The 26223-nt window shown below is 36.1% G+C and overlaps 1 protein-coding gene across 1 annotated transcript; it reads right to left on the bottom strand.

The window, feature by feature from the left end:
* Window positions 1-8518: 8518 nt before the first annotated feature.
* On the bottom strand, window positions 8519-10020 carry LOC120357892 (protein ALP1-like). The gene is made up of 2 exons (XM_039449754.1): window positions 9798-10020; window positions 8519-9706 (listed from the first exon to the last, which is right to left on the bottom strand). The coding sequence occupies exons 1-2, from the start codon at window positions 10011-10013 to the stop codon at window positions 8987-8989; spliced, it is 936 nt and encodes a 311-aa protein (XP_039305688.1). The 5' UTR covers window positions 10014-10020; the 3' UTR covers window positions 8519-8986.
* Between the last annotated feature and the right edge of the window lie 16203 nt (window positions 10021-26223).

The raw sequence follows: 26223 nt of genomic DNA, 5'->3' as shown, positions 1-26223 counted from the left end.
ACATTATTATTAATTTTTTTAGCTCTTCCTTTCTCCCAATCTTTGGAGTTTGTCAATATAACTCCTATTAATTTATCTAATGCTTTTTCTGAAATTATTTCTTGCAAGCTTCCACGTACACTTTTTGCCATAACCACTTCTAAAATGAATAATATTATAAGCATTATTTTAAATATCTATTTATTATTAACATAATAACATATATACATTACCTATTATACAGTTGTAAAAATTAGATGGTTTTAACGTGAATTTATCATTAGTTACTTTCACACAATTAAATTTTGATGCTAAATCTTTATGAAGAAATTTTCGAATAATAGCAAGCAAATTTTTTGATATTGGTGTTCTAGAGTCGATGATGAATTCAATTGTAGCCATCTGAAATTTTATTTTATATTATAAGAACAATACAAGTAGAAAAAGCATAAGATTACTCAATTGTTGTAAACAACATACAAAGTCTTTACGAATTTCTTCATTACTTAATAATTCGTTAAGCTTGTCGTACTGTTCTTTCGTCTTCAAAGGCCATGTAATATTATTTTCTGTAGTCCAGTTTACTACAATATTATGTATGTCTGTGTTTCTCACGTTTTGTCTTATAATATACTGTTGTAAATTAGTTTTTAATGTTTGAATATCATTTCGAATTAGTTGTTGGTCATACTTAAAGCCTTGCACCTCTGTTAATATACGTTCTAAATCTGAAAAATACAAAAATACATGTAATAAAAACAAAAATAAAAATTGTTATAAAATCCATGAAATATCTATTTACGGGTAATATAAATTAAAATTATAGAATTATAGATTCTTACAATTAATAACATGTGAAGACGTTGCAATGTTAGATGTTAAACTTTTTATATTTTTGGCAACTTTAGAATGTGTTGGAGTTGAAATATCTGCTGACAGTTCTAAAAGAATATATACATATATGTTTATATTTAGCTATTTTATGAATTTCCAAGAAGAAATAATAAAACTGTAATAATTAGATTGTGTAATAAATATTAAGCCAATTATACTTTTAGGATTACTGTCTTCTTTTTCAATATTGTGATGTAATTTTTTACGTTTTGACCCATATACTGAAGATTTATCTGACAATGAGTCACAGTCACTCATTGAATCCTCTTTTTCTAAAACATAATATGAATATTAATGTAATAATAGAGAACAGCGTACATCAATTTCTACCTCATTGCATACACAAATATAAAATATAATTTAAGTTATTTATCAATATTTATAATATACCATTAGCAAAGATTGCATATAAATAACAAAAAATTATAAAATAAAGTGACATAATTACCACTAGATGAAGAATTATTTTGTTTCGCCAATTTTCCATTTAAATCGTATACTGCACCAATGTCATTCTGTTCTTTTTTTCTATTCCTTTTCTTTGCACAGTTCCTTCTTCTATATCTGTAGTATATACGCAGTTGTCATGTTTTAATTTTTCCATCTTTAATAAAACTTTGCGATAAGTACCTTAAAAAATGGAATATATCAGTCTTTATAAAAAAATTTGCAGCAAGAAGGAATTCATAATAATACATAGTGATTTATATACATTTTATGTATGTTTCCTAAATATGTCTAATGTCTTATAATCGTTTAGAAAATCGTAAAACATATATAAAATCAGTTGTTATTAGGAATATGTAGCACATTTTCTAACTTTAATTGTTTTTAATACTTAGCACATAAATTATTTTTAAATAAATAAGATAATATAAATAGGTTAATATAAATAAAAATATACCTGCACTTCCGAGTATATCTATAGGATAACTTGGCCATTTGCTTGGTGCATCTTCATTATTTTTCGTTAATCTATGTAATGTACTACACCTTTTTGGTGTGTAAGGGGGAGGCATAAACTTCGTCATTTGGCCTGTTTCATTAGACGATATCCATTTTAATGGCACACAGTCTATACACTTTTTGCCTTTATCCGATAAATTATCAGTAAAATTAACGATGCGAAAGAGCTTTTTCTTTTTTATTTCGGACATCTAAAATCAATAAATTCTTGTATAAAGCTCTATGAACAATTTATAAGAACTAATAAAGAGCAAATTAAAAAATGTATACGTTAATATGCATTGATTAAAAAATTAGAGTACTACTCAGAATAGCAATAAATTCTTGGGATATATGCGGAATACGGTCTTAGTAAAGAATTAAAGTACTTACTTAGTACTTACCTTTAGTACTTCTGCATAAATAAAAAACCAAATATCATTGCATAACTTACCACGCACGTCTGAACACGCTTACACAATGACAAAACTCGTAAACGTTCGTTCGTTCGTTCAATCTCTGTTAAATGGCTACAGGCTTCGTACGAAGCTCCAATCCAGCCAGAATCTTATCGGAATTTAATGTGAAATCTTGTATAATATGTGGAATGCGAAATCTAACTGTGGGATGCAAAATCTTAATGGTGTAAACACTTGAGGTGCACTGCATCAGCACTTCTAACCGCGCTTTTTCCTGGTATTACGATCACTCTTACTGTTATGAGGTCAACCAGCAACCGACGAAACTCACAAACAAAAGTCAACGACGACAGTCGTAACTGTCGCGAGCTATGAAAAAATAAGACAGTCGCGATCCACGAAATTAGACAGTCGCGAGCCACAAAACTAGAAAGTCCCTACATTATATTATATATTGAATAGTTTCGCAACAATCTTTTTCCTGTTGCAAGCTAATCAAATTAAAGCCCCCCTCTCTTTCTTTGTTAGAGCGTAGACTTCTCAAAACTTCGCTTAATTTAATAATAATAATGTTTAATTTCCATATGCTCATATATGATATTATATAAAGCAGTGCACATAATACGTATGTGTATTATTCAGTAAGACAAACTAATAGGGTATATTAAAAACTAAAGAAACTACTATAGAGGAAAACTATCAAAAATACAAGATTTAAACATAAAATTTTTCTAATTGTGTAAAGTTTAGGTTGTTACTAGATTAACTCGATTAATTGTTAGATAATAATGATTTAAGATTTAGGTTATAATTAATTTAACGCTACAAATGCTTCAAACTGTTTGAATAATTTATCCTAATAAATGAATCGAATAAACAATTCGAAATGTTAATAAGCGCTAACAAATCAAATCTTTAAGTAAATCATTAGAGTCATGGTAAAATAAAATATTAATATTAAAATAATGAATATTAAATTTTAGATTCTAATTATTTTGTATCTTTCGTAAAACTTAATTTGATTTATTAAAAATACCATAATTGCGGCAGTTATAATATATGTAGATAATAAAAGACATGTATGCTAATAAATCAAAGTGGCGCAGTGGATAGAGTACAAGGCTGAGGTCCCCGGTTCAAAACCTACCAGTAAGACAGGTTGCAAAAAGGTAAATAAATAATATAATAAAAATTTAATAAGTAAAGATTAATTAGCATAAATATGTCCTAAAATTAATAAAATGTGCTAAAATAAAAAAGAAACAGGAAAACAATTTATTTTATATTATTTTTTTTGTATCTAGTGGCCACTAGATAGGTATTAGGAAGTATTTCTTATAAAGTTACTAAGCAGCTTACATGTAACTATTTTTTTTATCCAGTCACTAGCTAATTTATTACATCTAGCTACTAGACGAAGCAAGCGTTACATTACTGGATCATCATTATCTAAAACAACTAGACAGTGATGATGTATGACACAACTTTATTAGCTCATGACTAGCAAGCCATTCGATTCAATTTCTACCAGGGTAATTATCGAATTCAAGCCACTTGTTATCCTCGCTCGGTAGTAGAACGGCGCAGTCGTTTAATTGCTGACAATCCACTTTGTGTGACTGCAACTTTTCTTCAGAGCTAAAGTAATGCAGACAACTATAAAAAATAGAAGACGATTTTTTTAAATTAAAACAATTTTTATAAGTGATAAATATTTTTTTTAACAGATTTTATTATTACACTTACCGATCACAGATGAATTTCTTGTGTTCGTTTTTGCTCAGCTGTGAACTGATTAGTCATGACAGGTTCTTAATCCACGCAAAGTGGCCGAGGCTGTTATCACGTTCATCTTCCAAGTACAGTAGATTGGCATGCTTCTCCTTCTTATCCTTGGTGAGCCTTATCGGGAATATGCATAGTTTCTTTTCTTTTCTGTCGAATTCGGTACCGTACACATTTACCGACACGTCGTTCAAACGTTCAAATTTTCCAATGTCTTTTATGTTCATTGGAAATGTTATGTCACTAACATTTAAAACAGTCGAATAATGCGGATATGACGACTCCCGGTCTGCATGTCTTTCGAGAGGGTACAGAGCGGCCACTACCGACACGCATTGTCTTTCGATTGCACATTAATCACGGCACGTTTATTCTTTATTCCCCGCGGCAATTCGATGCAACATCCCGCATGCATGGGATTATGTTTATTAATGTTTACCGTTAAATTCAGTATTCGCGTAAGAGCCCAACCGCTATCGCGTTCTTGGAACTCGTCGAGCATCGCCAACGTGACATCGATGACACTCTGCTGATACCACTCGCGCAAATTTGACGATCGATAAAGTTCATTGTTCCTCGTAGCGATATTTTTAATATTACGTTCATCATGATTATTAACATATTCACCATTAAATACGGTGTTTACCTTTACACTATCATGTTTCGCGATAGCGTCTTGCACTCGCTCAATCACAAAATCACTGGCGTCCTCTAAAAAATGTCGCGGCTCGATATAATCAATGTTAATAACAGCGCCAGTCACAATGCGATTCTTGAACGCGGTCTCGATCTCGCGCCATACGAGCGATTTCTTATCATCAGCGCTAATACTTGCATAATTGCCACCAACGTGCATGAAACGTCTTTCTAACTGCGCTTTTTCATCTTTGAGTCGCGCGATTCTTGACACAAGTGATTGTCTTTTTCCCACGGCGAGTCGAGGACGTTTGGCACTACAATGTTCTTCGAGCTGCGCGAGGTACTCGTCGCATCGTTGCAACCACTCGAAACAACTAAATTTGCAATCTGCGAGCATTGCTCGAGCAGTTCACGTTCCACTCGCTCACTATTTTCCATTTTTCAAAAATGTTTATCACAATATTTTCATGTTAAGGAAGTATAGCATCATAACGAAGTTCCACTGGTGAAGTTTCACTATGTTTGTCAGAAAGCTTGCCACGAATCATGTGATTGCACGTATAAAGCTTTGAGATTATTTCATCATTACAATTACCATTATAATTTAATATATCAATAAATGTACGATAATGGTATCTGCCATGTAGAGAACAACGAAACAATCTATTTTCATGTTGATGTGTTAAGGTAGCACAGTATTTACTTGTATCAGAGGCAAGCGCGTTATCAAATCCAAGTTCTCGACCACGAAGGAGATGCACTAACAAACAAGAATGATTACTGGTTTCCATGCTCTTTTTTTCACTGAGCGTATTAAAAATAATAATTGTTCAATGTAAGCACACTCTGCACATGTTAGCTGGAATATACACAAATATAGGCTGGTGGCATTTGGAGCAGATACGTCCGTCAAGTCGTTCAAGAAAATCTGTTTCGTGGATTTGAACGGCGTCCATTGAGTCCAATTCGATGTCAGAAAGTTCAATCATGCACGATGCGCAAACGGCAAGGGCACCACCCGTCGAGTAGTAAAATTGTATCATGCAATGTTTCGTGCGATTCAAAGCGCGTAGTTCAGCAACTGATACAACACGAATCTCAGGATGCTCACTTAGATCACTGTCACATCCGCTATCGTTTGACATCTCTTCGTCACTTTCTTCGTCTATTAAATCTTCAAAATTTATTTCTGCATTTTCAAATACATCATTCACTATGTTCATAAACTCGTCGTCTGCAATATGATCAACCATTTTTTAGAGAGTAACTATTACGACTGATTCGGTGTTCACATCGAGACTGATCGTATAATACATTCGCCAGACTTATAACCGAAACATGAGTTTTGTTTAATCGATCGAAATATTAACGCTTCCTTCTTGCATCATCTAAGTATTGTTTTACCGTGCAGCAGCCGGATTATCGGCGCTTATCTTTACTAAGAAAGATACCTTGCAAGATTAGACATGCCACTGGGTGCCAACCGCACATGAAAAAGAGCTCACGTAAACAAATCTAAATATTATTTACACGTGTCATTAGAAGCCGGACTATCGGCGCTTCTCTTTACTAAGAAAGATATCTTGCAAGATTAGACATGCCACTGGGCGGCAACCGCGCACGAAAGAGAGCTCACGTAAACAAATCTAAATAATATTTCAACGCGTTATTAGCACAGCCGAAAGAGCTGTTTAGCGCTTTTCTCTCTCTCTCTTGCATCCACCTTGACCAAATAATTATTAGAGGATAGCGAGCGGTGGCGGCGGCGGCGGCGGCGGTGGCGGCGGCGGCGGGCCCCGCGGAAATAGCCGCGCACACCCCACAAAATATTTGCCATCGTATCGCTTATCCCCCTCGTGATGACAGACATTTCCGATTTTAAAAGTACAGTCACATACACACCTCCTCGCGGTGTGATTTATTATGTTTATGTAAACAGAGTGACAAGTACATGGTCCATGTTTATATTAAATGGTCAGTTGCCTACACGCGGCACATTTCAAAGGTGTCAAATTTATTTAAACATCGGTCAAAAACATGGTCCTCGATTCGTTATCACTGTTTATATAAACATTGATTACGCAGAACTACCGGTTAGGTTTACACGTGTGCCCCCGTTTTAAGCCCCCCCCTCCCCCTCCGCCACCCGGTTTGGTCCACCCGCGGGACCTTATCGCCGGTTAGGTCCCCCCGCGCGACCCGAAATATTCCCCCCTTCCCCGCACCCCCCTGAGATCCCAGGGGTTTGAACCGGCTACTACATTCTACTCGTATTGTAATAATTACTTTATTCATTAAAATGTGTCAAAATATTGTAGATATTCAGAAAAATTGCAAAGCTTGAAAACCTTTTGTCAATAATATTCTTATACTACGAGATTTTTTTAAAAAGCGTTATGGGTCGAAAAACATCCAAATACAGTTAGAAGGTTAATATGATTTATTAGTTTATATTTTTAGATTCGACAAAAACTAAGGATACGAACTAATCAAAGACAGTCATCTTACAGCAGTTGCAAAACTATTTTTTTCTACTGATCATAGCCATTATGTAATGCAAAACCCGGCAAAAAATGCACATTTCAACAGATTTTCAGTTTAAAGGTACCATTTCATGGCGGCGATTATCGCTATTTTTCTCGCTATTGAAGAGTCACGTGACTTCATTAGTCGCTTGAAAGTGGTCGCTTCTATAGTTCGATTTCATCGATGTTGTAGCGAAATCGCTATTGTCGCTACAACATTAACCAAACACAATTTGTTTTTTCTGTCAAAATGAGTGATTCCGAGCAGGAAAACGAGGTAAACAATATAATGTTGATATTTATTAATGTAGGTTTATAAATAATCATATAAAATAATAGCATTTAGTGTAGTATATTTCTTTTAATCTCTAAAAGATATATACCTAAGTAAATGTACATTAAATAATATTAAAAATCTGTGTTTAGGAATTGGAACCAGTTTTCACATGTGGATTATGTGAAACTATTTGTGATGATATTACATCACATCCATGCTTGCATGGGTTCAAAGCTTATTTTCTAGACAATAATTCTTAATATTTTTATCCTCAGTGTGATAAATAGTTTATTATTTTTTAAGTACGTTATAACTAAATTATGTAAATATGTATAAATGTAATAAAGGAAACAAATGTTACAGATGATGGTACGATCGTTATGAAAAGTGCAGTTGGTGAAAAGGAATTAATCGTAAATACTGAGGTTAACACTGAGGTAGTCAGTAATTCCAAAAATTGTTCCTCAGATGAAGCGTTTATCTCAGCGATAGAGATTCGTGAACCTTTATGGAATATTAAGTTGCCAATTGCACAAAGGAGCAAAGAAATAAAATCTTCCTTATGGAAGGAAGTGTGTAAAGAAATGAATGGAAAATATACAATAGAATCAGCTAAGAAGAAGTGGAAAAATCTCTGTGATACTCACCGAAGATATGCTAAAGAAGAAAAAAGTGTTCGTAGTGGATCTGCGAGAAAGAAAAAAAATAAATGGATGTATTACGAGCAAATGGGATTCATGCGTGATATTGAACTTTCGAGATAATTACTGTGTCGAATATTAACACGCGTGATAGTTATGAAGATGACGATGAGCATGACGAAAATGAAGCCCCAGAAAATCAATCATCAAAGCGGAAGAAAAGTAGAACCAAAGAAGAAGCAATCGACAGATTAACTGACGCTCTAAATACATCACAGCCACCTGTATAGTTTCCTGCACTACCTGTTTTTCCACCACCTCCACCTCCTATGGATGCTGTTGATGCATTTTTGACTATGATTGGACATGAATTACGTTCACTTAACGATAACACAAGAAGCGATATCATGTTAAATATCCATATATATATTCACAAGGAAAAAAAGAAAGATACAAATTAATATTAACTTTATAAAACGTAACAAATATTTTATCATTATTAAATTATAAAACAATTTATAAAATTACATAAAATATTAAAACTTAAAAATATTATATAAAGTATTATATAAACAAAACCAAAAAGAAACAGAATGCTCAGTCTTATTTTTATTTGTTAGTCACATTGTATGTTACTTAATAGATTTGTTGAAGAATGTTATTTTAGTTGAATGTTATTTTAGTTTTCTTAAAAACTTTTTATCTCTATTATATAAGTTGTATTAATTGTCTCGAATTACTGAGCTCACTAATTCTAAATAAATAAAAAAATAAACTTATTAATTATTATTATTTATTATCATGTCTTGAAATTGTAGTACACGATTTTCTTGTACAATTACTGAAAATTTTAAAAATTATTAATTATTAATATAATATAGTTTACAAATAATCATTCTGCCAACTAACGGCACCTTCGTTATTAAAGTAGGCACAAAATTCTTCTCGTACTTCCATTGCTGTTCGAGTGCTTGTGTTAGTACCGGCACGAGTAATGTCAGAAAATGCCGTCGTACCTTCATCTTCCCAAGTATATGCAACGGATCTATTTTCAGAATCTCTATCAACTAAGTGTGATTCAACATACGAAAGATTTGAACAATTACTCAGATCATCTTTACGCAACCAATTATGAAGAACTATAGATGCTTGTATTATACGCGTTGTATTGGATATATTCGCTATTATTGGTTTACGAAAAATGCGCCATTTGTTGACCAAGATACCAAAAGTATTTTCAATTACTCGTCTAGCACGACTTAAACGGTAATTGAAAATACGTTTTTGCGGTGTAAGTTTCTGTTTTCCAGGATATGGACGAAGCAAGTACGTTTTCAGTGGAAACGCCTCATCACCAACAATGCAATATGGTAAGGGTGTCTCTCTTTCATCTGAAATAGGTGCTGCTTCTGGAATACGCATTTGTTTATTTTCCAACTTTGTACCCATTATAGAATCTTTAAAGATGCCTCCGTCACTTCTTCGCCCATAAGCACCTATATCCACATACCGGAATACATAGTTGGCATCGCAAACAGCTAATAATACTAGACTATGGCTATTTTTGTAGTTATAGTACATAGATCCACAATTATTGGGACACTATAATTAAAAAAAAGAATATATTAGTTTACAGTGTTCAGAATAACGAATTCAACCGAATATATTTTACTTTGTTTAACACGAATCTTACTTGAATAACTATATGCTTTCCATCTATGGCTCCGATACAATGAGGAAAATTCCAAGTATCGCTGAAGGTTTTAGCAATACGTAGCCATTCTTCAGTGTTTATAGTCGATGGGAGAACCAAAGGACAAAGTTTTTTCCATATGACAGCACAAGTTTCCGATATAATTGCGCTTGCTGTTGTCAATCCTACTAGATATTGATAATGTATCGATGTCATAGAGTCAGAAGCCAGATATCTGAACATAACAATTAAGTTATTATTTTTTAAATAATAGCAATGTCAATAACAATTGATTATTTAAATTAATTCTATATACATCTAGTAACAATTTTTTCCATAATAATCTCACAAATTGCATATAAATATGCAAATATATACTGCATATATAATATATGTATTGCATATCTAGGATTAATAAGGAATATATTTCATCAGGAATGCTTTATGTTTATTACATACCTTAATGTCAACATTAATCTTTCTTCCGCAGCAATTGGTTGTCTTACACAATATTCTTTTGTTAAATCAGGTTGAACTAACTGCAACAACTCTTCTAATTTTGTCGCTGACATCCGAAAATAGTTATGAAAGCCTAAATTTTCCAGTCGAAGTGATGGAAGAATTGCATTATAAAAACCATGAAATTTTCTTTCTGCACAAATAGGAGTCTCCCAAAATCTTTTTTTTTTTATATGTTTTTCTTTCAATACATACAATTGCAGCAAATGCTGCACTAAACAGTCGTTTCTTCCTAATTTCTTCTTGCTTTATCACAATTTCTAAACATTTCTTTTGCCATTCATGATATTTGTGTACATATTCAACAGTACGACTGTACCACTCACTATACTTGGCAATAAATGACATAATTTTATTCAGCTCAAAAGAAATTGTCGACTGTGTGAAACAAAAGTTAACTGTAATCGCTACTTTTTATCGCGCATTCTATTTTCATGATCGCCAAAAGTAAAATATCGAAAATTTTACGCTAAAATTTTGTCGCTATTTTACTTTTGGCGATCATGAAAATAGAATCGCTCGAAAAATTTTGTCGCTAAAATTTGAGCGACTTAACGACGTATGAAAAGGAACCTTAAAGCTTTCCCCTCATCTTATTATTTCCCGCGCAATCTAAATGCTAATTGATATTTAGACTGTGCAGGTTAGTGAAGTAAGGGAAATAGCGCTATGTACAATTTTTTGTCGAGCTCTGATGTAATATAAATATATTCTAGTTTACACCAAGTACTTTAGTACGCGTACTAAGCAAATGTTTACAGCGTTACATGTGAGCTGAAAATGTGTATTATTTTAATTCAATACATTTCTGTTTGATACGCATCATATCAGACTAATATACCATCGAATAAGTTAATTTGGCTACGTTCTGTTTCATGTATGATGCGCATGTTGTCTCATTTTATCCTTTTAATTCCCTGAATGTCAAACAAGGACATTGATCGATATATCATGCGCACCATGCATGAAACAGAACATAGCCTTTAACAAGTATATTATACTTGGTACTTGGTACGTGTATTAAATTAAACGACCAGTGTAAATTAGGTTAATACATGTCAATAATAAAAACTTGTATCAATAGTAAGATAGAGTCTTACGTACCTTTGCATTTTCAGTATTTTCATTCTCAATTTCATATATCTCCTGACTAAATAGCAGAGGCCGTCCACATAAAGCTTCTGTTTAAGAATTTTTTATGCTTTCAATACATACGTTCCGTCTGAATGTTTTTTAACTACAACCACGACTATAGTTGTATCGTTGTAAGAGATGGTATGAGATTGTTTACTGTTTTAGATCGTCCGATCTTTCCTCCGCTACACAATTCGAATTGATCGATCATGCGCAAGACAAAACACTGCCTTTATCACGAATGGCTGTGAATATGGCTGTGTTCAGCAAAGATATTCTTCTAGATCATCCAATCAGATTTTTAGAGTTAGAAGAATATACCAATAACAGCCAGCGCTCACTCAACGGTTGAGTCCGCTGAACGCAGCCAATTGCAAATCACCAAACAAAGCAAGTTTTTCACCACATCACCAAAAATCATTAAAAATCCCCAAATCTGGTGAAAAATCACCAGCAACGGCAACACTGCTGAGCTTCCTCTGGACCCTTCGATCTCGAGAATCGTCACCTGAGGTGAGCGATCCTTTACGGGCCCTCTCTCTTGGTGTACCCTGAGGTGCGCTCTTTTCCGGGCCCTCTCCCCTTGGTATAACCCGAGGCGCGCTCCTTTACGGGCCCTCTCTCCTGGTGTAACACGAGGTGCGCTCCTTTCAGGCCCCTCAGGTTTTGGTCAAAGAGCTTCGTGGCACGCCAAACTGCCTCGTCGACGTCTTCGACGGGACCGTCCCGGTCCTTATCCGCATCCGGACTGTCCGGGCTGCACTTGTCCCGACGGTTGTCAGGGTATTTTTATACCCGATCAAGGAGTAGCGTTCCTCCCGTGGAAGCTAGTACCCAGATAACAATATGCCCGCACAGTGATAGCATTGTATTCAGAATACAACAATTGTCTCGAAGGGAAGTAGAAAATGTTATATTCCCAACTTGTAATTTCTGAAATTGTTGACAATGACGGGCAGGCATATGATGTACAAGAGGTCCCTCTGCATGAATTTTAGATCCACGAATTTTGATTGTGTCATCGATCGGAGGCAGAACAAAGTCATTTAATTCATATATCCTTTTATAGAATTGTTGAAGAGCCAGGTGTGGTTTTCGTATGTATTTTCGAAATTGTGGCATGTTATTTTCATAACAAAAGGCACTGTATGATTCCAACGGGCCAAATCGCCTAACATCGTCAACTGTATGCAAAAGACCATGCACATTGTAGGAGATAATTTGTTCTCCGTATAGTTCTTCGCTCATCTTGACGTAGCTCTCCAGTGCTGCTTGGCAATAAATATACATTTCATCGGAGACATTTTCAAAACTGAGCAGGCGCATCACACAATGTAACATAATAAAATGTTTATAATAATCTGTATGTACAACATTTTGCATTACAGCAGGAGCAGTATACAATAAAATTTGCCTGAATTCAGTGCCTTTAAAATGTTGAAGCATTGAGAATTTATTTGGGCGGCGATTGAATTCCGTAGGACAATATACTTGAAGTTGCGTCATTCTTGAATCAAGGATATCTAGTTTTCTTTTATTTAATTTCTGACGTCCATACTTTCCATAGACGTGAGTGTGTAGAACTTTTTTTACGTTTCCAATATATATGAGGTGCAAAGGCTCGAATAGAACTTGCGTCACTAATCCTATCACTGGCTCTAAAGGACTTTGGCCTTTATGGTAGTCTTCATCCACCATACCTCGATCAGTTCTTAATACATGATTAATCCCCGGAAAAATCATCGTTCCTCGAAAAAATATTTCTTCGCTACGGCGACCTTCCACTTTGCATTTTGAGCATGCGTTTGACGACATGTGCCCATAATGATTTAAAGCAAATGCTCTTGCCGGTGCATCGGCAATAAAGCAACGAATTGTTAATGGCAACCGTCGATCATTAATGAGAACACCACCTTCCTCCTGAATGTTGATAATTTCTTGAACAAACTGCTCAAAAATTCAAATGTATTTGATGGTTTTCCTGTTCCTTTGAAGACACCCGCTATCACAGGCCTTCGGGACAATTATAAATTCTGTATTGAATAGGCCAAAATTGAGCAGTACTATTGTTGTGGATTTGAGCGCCATCGGTACTGAAATTAATTTCTATCGTTTGTGGCACCATATCTTCAGGAAGACTTTCTAATTTTTTTTTAAGGGTACATTTCAAACCCAAATGAAAATATTCACCTCCACCAATTTGTTTGATTTGCCTCGTAGCATTAATAGTAGGCGTTTGTAGTAAAATCCTCGTATCGTTGGATAGACATCTTAGGTTGAAAGGAAACTCTCGTAATGTTTTGAGCAAAATATTTCCTTGTTTATGATTTACATTTGCTGTTAAGAAGGCATTTGCCAGTGCCGTATTCTTCAACTCGTCACGGTTTTGTATATTATCAATTTCATCTCCCGAAGAGTTTGACGTATCGTTATCGGCATTTCTTCCTATTTCTTCATCTTCAGCGGAAGTGTCTTCACTATCTACTTCTACTTCTTCACCACTGACAGAAATGTCTTCATTGTCATCAGTAGATATATCATCATTATGAATATTGTTATTAGAAACAAATGAATCAGGATGCTGTGCCGGAATTTTTACTGGTTCATTCCCTGAAGCATCAGACGATGTAGAGTTCGAATCATCCAAATCGTGTACTACGGATTTGCAGTTTCTTAGGTGTGTTTGCAAAGCAGATAACCGCCTTCTTTTGTGCCTTGCACTGAGTTGGAGAAATCGCTTAAATTTTGTAGACATTCTTTCCTAAATGCCGTCTGTAAAGATAACCAAGAAAATAATTGTAAAGATATGTAAAAATTAATTATATTCATAACGAGATAATTAACTACTAATAATACAGGTATCGGATAGTTATAGTTAAAATTTTTTTCAAGCAGGAACAACATCGTACGCGTTGGAAATGCACTTACATTTAAATTTTAATAACTTTTAATGTAGAAGGTATTTTTATTTCTATTTTACTATATAAAGCATTTATTCTTTAAAATGCAAATTCTTTACTTCTTTATTCTTTATTTAATTTCGATGAAACATACTATGCGTGTTAAATATTAAAAATGTGATGCGAGATAAGAAAAAAACATATAATAGATCAAAAGAATACTTTTTTACAAATCTGGCCCTGTAATTTTTTTTTATCCGTATTACTTTATAAAAGGCACAGATGGACAGTAGTCTTCTTGCCATAGGCGGATCTTCAGTCATGAGGACCGCCCCCTCAATTCCATTATTATTATTATTACTTTATAAAACATGGGTTTATCAATTTATAAAATTTTGTAGGTTTATTAGTGGCCATATATACAGTGAAAAGTTCATGAACGCTTGACTATTTCTTAATGATGCATTGAGTCATCTCAGATTGAATTCATCCTATAAAAGTAACGGATTAAAAAATTCACCAAAGGAGTTTATGCATTTTAGGTGATTTGGGAAGCACACAGGGATCATTGGGTTCACCTTTTTTCTTATTACATTTTACTTGCTGAATCCAAAAATTATAGTTAAAATTGTTTTAGTATCCGAGAAACTTTTTTCTTACATTTTGAACAGAAAAAAGCAACGTTTGATTTTATCATTTTGTTGATCTATTTTTACAAATTTCTCTTTGGTTTTATATAAATCATCTGTTTATTAAAATTAATTATTTAAAAAAATAGTGATTTTTACTTGCACTATAAAATAAATAAGATTTCGTAGTGAAGGATATTGTAGAACGTTTATGAAATCGATTACTGTAAATTTGGATTAATATCTAAAGATCTAAAAATAAATTCTTTTATATATTTTTTAAGAGATTACAGATCTAAGAAGTCGTAGGTAATTATGTTTTACATATTTATATTTATAGACTTACACTTATTTACATTTGTACATTTAGGTAATACAAAAAATATATACAAAGTTTAAAAAAAAATGTAATTGCATATTACAAATTCCATAATTTTTTTAAAAGCAACTCTGTTTTCTATTCAGTAATAGATCTCATTTTCATCTCATTATATTGTGCATAAAAGTATTTCTGCATTATATTGTGCATAAAGGTACAACTATAAAAAATGAATACTTTATGAGATATTTTGTACTTTTTGGTCAAATTTGTTAAAACAAAATATTAAATATCTCGTACACTATTGAGCTTTTGCGATAACTTTACCTTAATACTTTTATGCAGAATAGCTAGAAGAAACAGACTATATAAACAGACTATATAAACCATACAATTCTATTTAAAAAAATGGCCATGACCTTTATTTTACTTTGGCACCTTCATTTAGAAAAAAAAAACGTGACTAAAATACATCCCCTTCAAAAACGTTCCACATTTATCCAAACATTTTTTTGTATTATCAATAATTTCGAAGAAAACTAGAAAACTGACTGGATTATTAAAATGTAAATATGTAAAAATATGTACAAATGTTAATATGTGTCAATCTATAAATATGTAACTATGAATATGTACATAGCTTAAGATAACTCCGCCATTGCAGGTCTTAAGCCCTGATGAGAAAGGAGCAGAGCTTAAGCAACATCAAACATGTAAAACATATATGTAATTATACATACGACTTCTTACACCTGTAATCTCTACACTGGTTATAAGATATGAAGAACAAGGAATGAAATAAGGACCATATCCTTACTAAGAACCTATATCCTAACTTGTTCCACTTATTATCTTTATATTCAACACTACAATGTGAGTTCGTAGGCAGTGAACCGTGGATTCTCTGGCACGTTGATTACCTACAAAAAGAAAGGTGCATTCTGTTATTCACTCAGAATATTGAAAATTTATAGTATAAGTAACGTGAACAGTAGATTTCCAGATCTCATTTAATTTCCGAATATAGCCCTATAGTATTTGTTCCGTCGAAAAATATAGCGTGCTCCTTCGTCAAACGAGCGCGACGGATCGAGACTCGATCGGCCGTCGTAAACCAATCGCGAAGCGACGTCAAAAAAGGGGACGATTGGCCCACGCAAGGATCACGGATCCGCATATATAGCAGTCGAAAGGCGCCGCGAGATCAGATCGTTCCTTGCGTTCATGAGTGCATATACGAATTATCTGCGAATCAGTACTGATTTGAGAGCCGAGTCTCCAGCGCATCCATTAGCAATACAGAAGCCGAGTCTTCATTTAGAAAACGTTACGAACAGAAGAGATCGAGTTCTCTCTGCATTTTGTACGAGTCTTCATCATCAATAAATTTCTACGAACGAGTTAGTTGTATCCATACGAGCAAACCCTGGTCATCCATACATCTCTACGCAACAGTATTCATAAAAATTAATATAGGGGCACATTATAACCTACCATCAACCTCTACAGCAAGCACGTATAATGAGCACGTTCCGTTTTGCGTATGATGCACATAATGCATTATTTATTCTTGTTTAATATTCAGTGAACAATAAGGATAAATAATGCATGAAACTCATCATGCGTGAAATGCTAAAACGCAGCCTTATATGTGTGCAGGTTAATGGTATATAGGTTATGGAACATAGATTAATAAATGCAGAAATCAGTATGAATACTATACTAAAAGTATCACTGCGGTCGAATGTTCGTGCCAGATAATATATCATACTTATTACAAAATATACTTACAAATAAACTTCTCGTTTGTTCTTCTAAAATATAATCGGCACTTGCAATTGCACACACAGCACACGACCAAGCAACGCATATACTGAAGCAACGTATGTACTAAAGTCACTAGTTTTGTAAAGTACCGCAATCATTCCGCCATTTTGGCTCCAACATGCGGCACATTTAAAATGTGCATATGTGTATAAATGTATTTAAATAAGAAAGAAAATCATAAATTATATAAATTAATTTTATTTATAACGGTTCTTATTCACATATGATTTTATTGTTACGCTTTTACTACTATATGTGTTTAATATGCGTTAATATTATATATGCGTATTCTGTATGCGTTAATATTAATATATTTTTTTTAAGATAAAATGAATGCGTGCTATAATAAATGTTTTGATAAGTTTAAAAACAATATTGTGGCATGATGGCATAAAGTCTGTACGACAATTATTTAAAAACATTTCAATAAAGTCTAAAGATTTTAATTTATTCGAAATTAGGCATGTTTTTAAACGTTTAATATCGTTTTATTTCTTAAGCCTGATCTACAATATGCTTTTTGCTTCCTATTTCTTGCTTTTTGCCTCTTGCTTTCTTGTCTCTTCGCGCACTGTTTTACCGACAATCGTGTTTTTTGTCACGTGTTTCTTGTCTTTTCTGAAGTTCGTCAAATTTTATCAAAGACAAAGAAACATGTTGGTTAGGTTAAATACGACCACGATATCGTGGTGAATCGAACATAGTCTGATAAAAAATATGTCTGATAAAGAAAATAAAGCTGAGATACAAGTGTAAGCGACACCCTGTAGATTCGTGTGGAATCCTACATTAGGTTAGGACATGAGCATGATGGCGCTGCGTATCGCCTTCACTTGCGTACCGTTGCAACCGATTGGCTGCAGTTACCCGCGAAACTGAGCGCGAGACCACATTGGCCCCTCAGGCCTCGTGATCTCTAGGACGGCCTGCGATTGGTCGCTTGAGATAGCGGACCTGCCATCTGGTGGCTTAAAGAAGCCGCATGGCAGGAGAAGCGTGGAGAACGGCACTTCTTGTGCGGCAACCGTCGTTGACGGACATTTTGTACATTCGATCATTAATATAAACGTACATTTCTTGAGACCTGCAAGTGTCATCCTTTTGCCCTTTCTTTTCTGGCTTCCTAAATATTCCCTGGCGGTTCCTGACAAATCTAGTTTCCCCGCCTTACACAAGTAAACGAAGCTTTTGGCGAATTGTTTGCAAATTTTGTGCAGAAAAATCCTTGCCTTTTGTGCATGATGATGTCTCTCGGCTTCGTGTGACAAAAATACACAAAGCAAGGAAACAAAAAGCAGAAAGCACAAAACAAAAAGCAAAAAGGACAAGACAAAACGCAAAGAGCACATTGTAGATCAGGCTTAAAACTTATTATTAGTTTTATGGCCGTGGCATCTCTCGGGCACTCAGGTTCATCTCTGGTAGCAACTCACAAGAAAGGAAAGAAGCAATCAGGAGCAATAAAGGATTCACATAAAGGGACGTGTTCATTGAAAAGGAGAAGGTACCAGAACAATTCGACCTGTCTGTCCTAGTCGTTAAAGAATTTTTTTCGTTTTAGTTTATTATCCGAATGTAACAGTTTTTACAAAGTGCTCTTTGCGTTTTGTCTTGTCCTTTTTGTTTTTTGTCTTATGCTTTCTGCTTTTTGTTTCCTTGCTTTTTGTATTTTTGTCACGCGAAGCCGAGACATTGTCATGCACAAACGGCAAGTATTTTTCTGCATAAAATTGGTAAACAATTCGCCAAAAGTTTCGTTTACTTGTGTCTCAGCTTCATTTTCTTTATCAGACATATTTTTTATCAGACCATGTTCGATTCGCCACGATACCGTGGTCGTATTTAATCTAACCAATATGTTTCTTTGTCTTTGTTGGCCGAGATAAAATTTGACGAAGAAAAGACAAGAAACACGTGACAAAAAATACGATTGTTGGTAAAACAGTGCGCGAAGAGACAAGAAAGCAAGAGGCAGAAAGCAAGAAATAGGAAGCAAAAAGCATATTGTAGATCAGGCTTTAGAGTACAACAATAACACAACAGATCTAACGCATCTCACGGAGTCTCACGATAAATAATTGCACTTAATGTGTAGATACATACATTATGAAAGTGTGCACTCTTTACACTTTCCGACGCCATTTTGGCTCCAAATCCTTATACATTGAGGGTGTTTACGATAACTAATCGGATCTCGGATTGGATTGAACAATGGTACTCAACGTAGGTATAGAAAATTTCCCTAGGCTAATCGGATTGACGATTGCTGTCTCAAATGTAATCCGATTAATGACGAAAGCGTGGAGACCAAGAAGCATGCTTGAAAATAAGTCTCTTTATTTTTTTAAATAATAACACAAAAAATCAAAGATAAAGTTAAAAAGGATGATTTGAATTTAGATTTATTCTAATTTTTTTTGTCTAAACACTGGATTTTGTTTAAATTTCTGTTTGTAAAAATTAATTAATCTATTCTAAAGTTTGTGGTTATATCGGAAACAAATCAAAATTAATTAAACAATTATTAATTATTAGGTACATATTAAAGCATATAATATTTCAAGCATATCATATAAAATTCCTGTTTATTATAAACTTAGTAAAAATAACTTTGAAATTATTTAACTACATTATACATTAATCAATATTAATTTATATGTTAAAAATCAATAATGTTTCTGAAAATATTTTTTTAATTCTTTTCCAGATCGTAAATAAACTTCAACTCCAAGAATAAATAAAAATTACTGGAAAATGGATTGACATGTGTAGAGACTTGCGTACTCACTGTATCAATTTTGGTTAGTTTATTTATAAGAGGTTGGTAGACCTAGTACTTATGTGTTATGCGAGTTCCGATCTGACTAGTTTTATACTCTATGTCTATGTCTCATGGCGCGCGGTTATTCCCGAGTACACTCTCTTCTCCTGTGAGCCGCCAGACGACACACACCTTCCGTACATTGGCAATAAAGCTATACTTTTACATATATACGTCTGTCCGAGATCCTCTCCTTTTGAACCCAACAGAGTGGTAGCAGAACGTGGTTCGTGCAATCGGAAGCTGCTGAGAGCGAAAGCCGAAAAATAAGAAAATCCAGCGACCGAGGTAAGAGCGGCCACGTGGAGAGAAAGAAAATGGATAAGATACCTATGAGTAGTATTCCACAACTCACAGCGACCAATTATTACGTGTGGGCCATGAAAGTAGAAGCTGTGTTAGGCCTGAAAAAAATTAGATACGTTCTCACGACCGATCGACCTGTGAATGACAAAGACCGCGAAAGGTGGGACAGCGATAACGACGACGTCGTGTCTATTATAAAATTAACATTGTCCGATGACCAAGCAATGCAATTCGCGGATCAATTCCACGCGAGGCAACTATGGCTAAAAATAAAGGAAACCTACGTTGGACGTCTCGGAGACTCGAAAATTGATGCCACAGTCGAGTTACGTAGCATCACAATGAAAGAGAAGGAAACAGCAGCGGACTATGTGGCACGCGCACGAGGCCTAGCATCGAAGTGTAAGGGACTGAACATGAACATTACAGATCGCGAGCTTGTGTATTATGTCGTGAGAGGATTGAATGGCAAATTCAGTCGAATAAGGAATACACTCAAGACACAACGAGACAAGAAACTCGATGATGTACTAGAGGACTTACGAGAGGAAGAGAGAGAGATAAATACTCAAAAGAAAACCAACGATGCGGCTTACGCAACGAGAGAAGGAAAGCGCCACAGCATGAAAAAGTGCCACGTATGCAAAAAACCAGGACACGTGGCGAAGGTGTGCTGGCATCGAAGATCCAACGACGACGGCGACAAGAAGGATCGACCAGACAGAGAGCGTACGAACCAGCGCAGTGACACTCAACCTCGGGGCCGTGTGCAACAGAGTCGCCAGGAGGGACGCAACGACAAGAGCGAGAAAGCCAACGAGGCCACCGACGACTATGCGTTTGAGGCATGCGACGAAGACTGTGCGAGCGACGGCGACAGCCATATAGTAAGTTGGATATTAGATAGTGGATGTAGCAGCCACATGATAAAGGAGAAATTTGTAATTGATAATTTTGATCACATAAATGGTAATGTTCTATTGGCCGGTAAAGGAAATGTAACAAAATCAGAGGGAATAGGCTCAATCAATAGTAGATTCGAAATTGATGACAAATATGGCGACAATGTGTGTCTGAAAGATACCCTGTACGTACCGGAATTAAGAAATAATTTGCTCTCCGTAAGAAAATTAGATGAAATAGGCTATAAAATAACATTCGGTAATGAGTTAGCATTAATTTACAATAGCGATAGAAAAACTGTAGGTAAAGGGATTAAAAACGGTTCAAAGTACATTATACAAAGCAGAATTACTAGTGATATTTGTTTCATGGGCGCAGAAAGTATAAGGAACATAGGTAACGGAATGCTATGGCACAAGCGCTTGGCGCACTTAAGTCCTAAATATACTAATAGATTAATTAAAGAATCACTTGTTGAAAATGCCCATAAAATTCCTAAAAATGAAATCGACTGCGAGTCGTGTAGCATGTCAAAATTAATACAAAAACCACATAAAATAATAGAATGTAAAGTTACGGACAAACCATTAGAGTTAATATACCTTGATTTATGTGGCCCTATGCCAACGAATTCGATCAAAGGTTCTCGTTATATGTTGGTAATGGTAGACGATTATTCGGGCATGTACTTTGTATATTTCCTTAAACACAAAAGTGAAGCATTCGATTATTTTACGGAATTCAAGAAAAAATTTGAAAATAGGTTAGAGACCAAGATTAAAGCTATTAGGACCGACAATGGCCGAGAGTTTATTAACGAAACTTTTCACAAGTACTTAAATGAATCAGGGATTAGCCACCAAAAAACAGTACCGTTCAATCCACAGAGCAACGGAAAGGTAGAAAGAGCGAATCGCATACTATTAGATAGAGCACGCACCATACTTAACGATAGTAAACTACCACCTGAATTTTGGGCAGAAGCGGTGGCAACAGCGTGCCACGTATCAAATGTAACTCCTAGAAAGGGGAAGGATAGTACTCCGTTCGAATTATTTTTTGGCCATAAGCCATCATTAGAACACTTAAAAGTATTCGGTTGCGTTGCATTTTTTTATGTGCCTAAACAACATCGGGACAAATTAGAACCGAGAGGCGAAATTGGAATAATGGTAGGCTATGCTAGGAGTCGTAGTGGATATCGCATCTACGATATTAAAAATCAAAAGGTTATCGAAGAACGAACAGTCAAGTTTCACGAAAATACTATGGGTTCTATACTGCTTAAAAACAAAGAATTGTCTAATGAACAAGTTAAGAATTTTGATGTCGAGTCATTATTTAAAGAAAAAAATGAAGAATTGATTGAAGATATAGATGAAACACATGAGCATGGGGTAGATGCGAGATCCGACGACGACTTACATATAATAGATGATGTAGATGAGCTACCTCCGAATATAGACGTAAATGAAAAACGAAGGGGAAGGCCAGAAGGTACAACGAAGACGGTCATGCAATCTCGTTTATCTGAGCAACAACGCAATCGCGAGGCAAAACTACAGGAACAAGGTGTCCGTAGATCTAAGCGAATCGCTGATAGAAGCAATGACGATGTACCTAGTAGCGATACTAATAATTTCGAAGCTAACGAAACGTGTAGTGAAATAGTTCCTAGTAATTTTAAAGATGCAAAGAAAAGTAAAGAGTGGATAAATTGGTATAGAGCTATGAAAGATGAAATAGAATCACTGAATTATCATGATGTATGGAAAGTCGTTGACAAAGTACCAGGAGTAAAAGTTATAAAAAGTAAATGGGTTTATTCTATCAAAAATGATCAAGAAAATAAAACTAAAAAATATAAGGCGCGATTAGTGGCAGCAGGATTTAATCAAATAAAGCACAAAGATTATGAGGAGTCATATTCTCCCGTAGTGACGATCGAAGCATGGAGATTGCTGTTGAGTGTTGCAGCTAAACGAGGTATGCGTGTGAGATTTTATGATGTAAAGACAGCGTATTTGTACGGTTACATTGACGGAACTGTATATATGATGGCACCCCCAGGATTCGAAAACATGATTGGTCACGATAAAGTATGTAAATTGCAAAAGAGTATTTATGGATTGCCACAATCCGGGCGCAATTGGTTCAAACGACTTTGCAAAGAATTATTAAGGTTAGGCCTTAAACAGTTAGCCAGCGATAAATGTATTTTTATGTACAACAAGAATAATACATTCATATGCGTGAGCGTCTATGTCGACGACCTATCTATTATCGATAACAACGCAGAGGCAGGTGACATGCTCGTGGAAAATATGCGTAAAATATTTAAACTAAACGAAACCACAAGTAAAGGTATATTTTTAGGTATGGAAATTAAAGAGACCGAAAAAGAAATAACGATAACTCAAAAGGGGTATATTAAAACATTGTTAGAAAAATATGGTATGTTACATTGTAAACCAGTAGGTACGCCGATGGTGCCAGGACAGGATAAAGAGCCTGATCCACCTGACGATATCATTGAACCAAAGGGTTACCAAGAGATAATAGGAGAGTTACTTTATTTGAGTAACAGATCTAGGTCAGACATCACGTTTGCGATAAACTACTTGTCACAATTCAATACACAACCAGAGAAGCGTCATTATGTAATGGCCAAAAGGATTTTACGTTACTTATCAGGCACTTTGAATTATAAGCTCCATTATAGCCGGGAACAAGGTAAATTGAGTGGGAGTAGTGATGCAAGTTGGGGAAACGGAACTAAAATGAAATCTTTTTCAGGTGGCGTGATTCAGTTAGAAAGATCGCTTATAATGTGGAACTGTCGTAAACAGAAATGTGTAGCGGATTCTACGTGTGAGGCAGAATTGTTTGCGATTAACGATGTAACTAAAAACGTAAAATGGTTAATAGGGTTATTATCAGAGCTTGGCTTTGAAACATTTTATGAACTACCAGTGCGTATAACGAGCGATAGTCAATCGGCGATAGACGTACTTAAGGACGCAAAGTCATCTCGTAGATTACGCCATATTTTACTAAAGTCTCAATACATTAAAGATGAGGTTGCCGAAGGGCGCATTTATGTATCCTATGTTAGTACTAATTTAATGAAAGCGGATTTTTTGACCAAAGCTGTGACCAAAAAAAAACTTGTGTGGAGTTGTGAAGAACTGAACCTATATTAATTACTCCAAAAGAGAAAATGGTAAATCTTGTGTTTATTACTTTATAAAATTGTACAATTCCACGCAGGTGGGGAAATGTAGAGACTTGCGTACTCACTGTATCAATTTGGTTAGTTTATTTATAAGAGGTTGGTAGACCTAGTACTTATGTGTTATGCGAGTTCCGATCTGACTAGTTTTATACTCTATGTCTATGTCTCATGGCGCGCGGTTATTCCCGAGTACACTCTCTTCTCCTGTGAGCCGCCAGACGACACACACCTTCCGTACATTGGCAATAAAGCTATACTTTTACATATATACGTCTGTCCGAGATCCTCTCCTTTTGAACCCAACAACATGAAAAGGGCATTATTGAACAATATCAATTTGTGCTAACTTAAAATTTGTAAAATCTGCTATTCTTTGTTAGTTGTTCATTAGAGAGTAATAATATAAGAACGGAATATACATAAATAAAATTAAAATAATTGTATGCATATATGATGCGTATATTCCATTTTTATATTATGCGACCGCACTCACGAGCGTGGTGCAACTGCGTTAATTGCTCGTGACGCTAGTTAGGCAGCCACGGTAATCGCGAAGTCGCTCATATCAAAAGCGCGAAGTTAGTCGATACGATTGGGCGCCAGGCACGAGCGAGCGTGCCACTCTTAGATCGGAACGTGACCGATCTCTCGATTCATACCGGAAAAGGAAACGCGAAAATACTCTACTTCGTCACGGGCAATAACGGGCTCTTTTAACCGGCAGCTCGGCCACGGAATTGGCGGAGGGGGTGGTTCGCGACGGACGAGGAGACAGAGGAGAGCGAGGGAACTTAGAGACAACGCTTCAGTCCGATAGAAATGAACAATATATTTCCGATAGATCACGCTACTCACAAGGTTCTGCGACGGTGTTTCGCGACCCGGACGCGAGCGGAAAATATCACGCGGTCGTCGGTACGAGCTCACCGAACGGAGAGAGGCACAATTCCATTCCGAGCGGCGGCAGACAAACACCGTGCACTCTCGTCACTCTACACACGCACTCTCAATTCACGCAAAATGATGGCGATTCGGTACGAAGCAAGCGTTCGGAAGTACGCCGAACAAAACGGGCATCGCCCGACCGAAACGCATACATACTACAGACGAAATACAAGAATGCATCACAATTAACGCGACTTGGCTGTGGTGTCGGCGACGCTCTCAATAAACGGAACCAAAAGGATCAAGACGCGACTTGGTCGGATGAGGCGCACGGCGGTTGAGCACGCGGACCGAACGCGAGCACTAGCGTGTTCCCGTTCCGGCGGAGGATTGTACGGCGAACGTGAACTCTAAAGACGACTCTCGCACGCGCGACTCATCCGGCCGGCGAAATCGGTGGCTTTACACTAGTTCGTTCGTCTCACCACGACGCTGGCCGGGCCCGAACTCGTCCTCGTGCGGGAATGTGACTTGGCTTCGAAAGCGGCTCCCGTCGTCTCGGCTCCTAATGTCGCACCGGTGACGATCCACAGCGAAGTGATCGATAGCGCGAGGAAATTCGGCAGGCGGCAGGCAGGATCTCTCGCCCCCACGCACGGGGGTTCGTCGCGCCGCGCTATTGGTTCCGCCTGATAACGCGGTCCTCGCGACCCTCTAATCAGGCTGTCGCGCCGCGGCGCGCAATTCGAGGTAGGTCGGTGTCTTCGGGCAGCTTGCGACTCTTCCCGTGGTTTCCCCGAGGCCGGACGGCTATCCCTACGGACTCTTCGACGTCCGGTGCTCCCGCGCTCGGGACCACGTCCGGAACTTTCCCTCGCAGCTCCTCGTTCGGAGTCTCCTACGCGATGATCTGCGCGGAGTGTCGACATCTCCTACGCCGGACCTTTC

The sequence above is a fragment of the Solenopsis invicta genome, chromosome 5 (genome assembly GCF_016802725.1).
Source record: "Solenopsis invicta isolate M01_SB chromosome 5, UNIL_Sinv_3.0, whole genome shotgun sequence".
NCBI lineage: Eukaryota > Metazoa > Arthropoda > Insecta > Hymenoptera > Formicidae > Solenopsis > Solenopsis invicta.
Note: the sequence above shows the minus strand (reverse complement) of the source record. Positions and strands in the feature narration are given on the sequence as shown.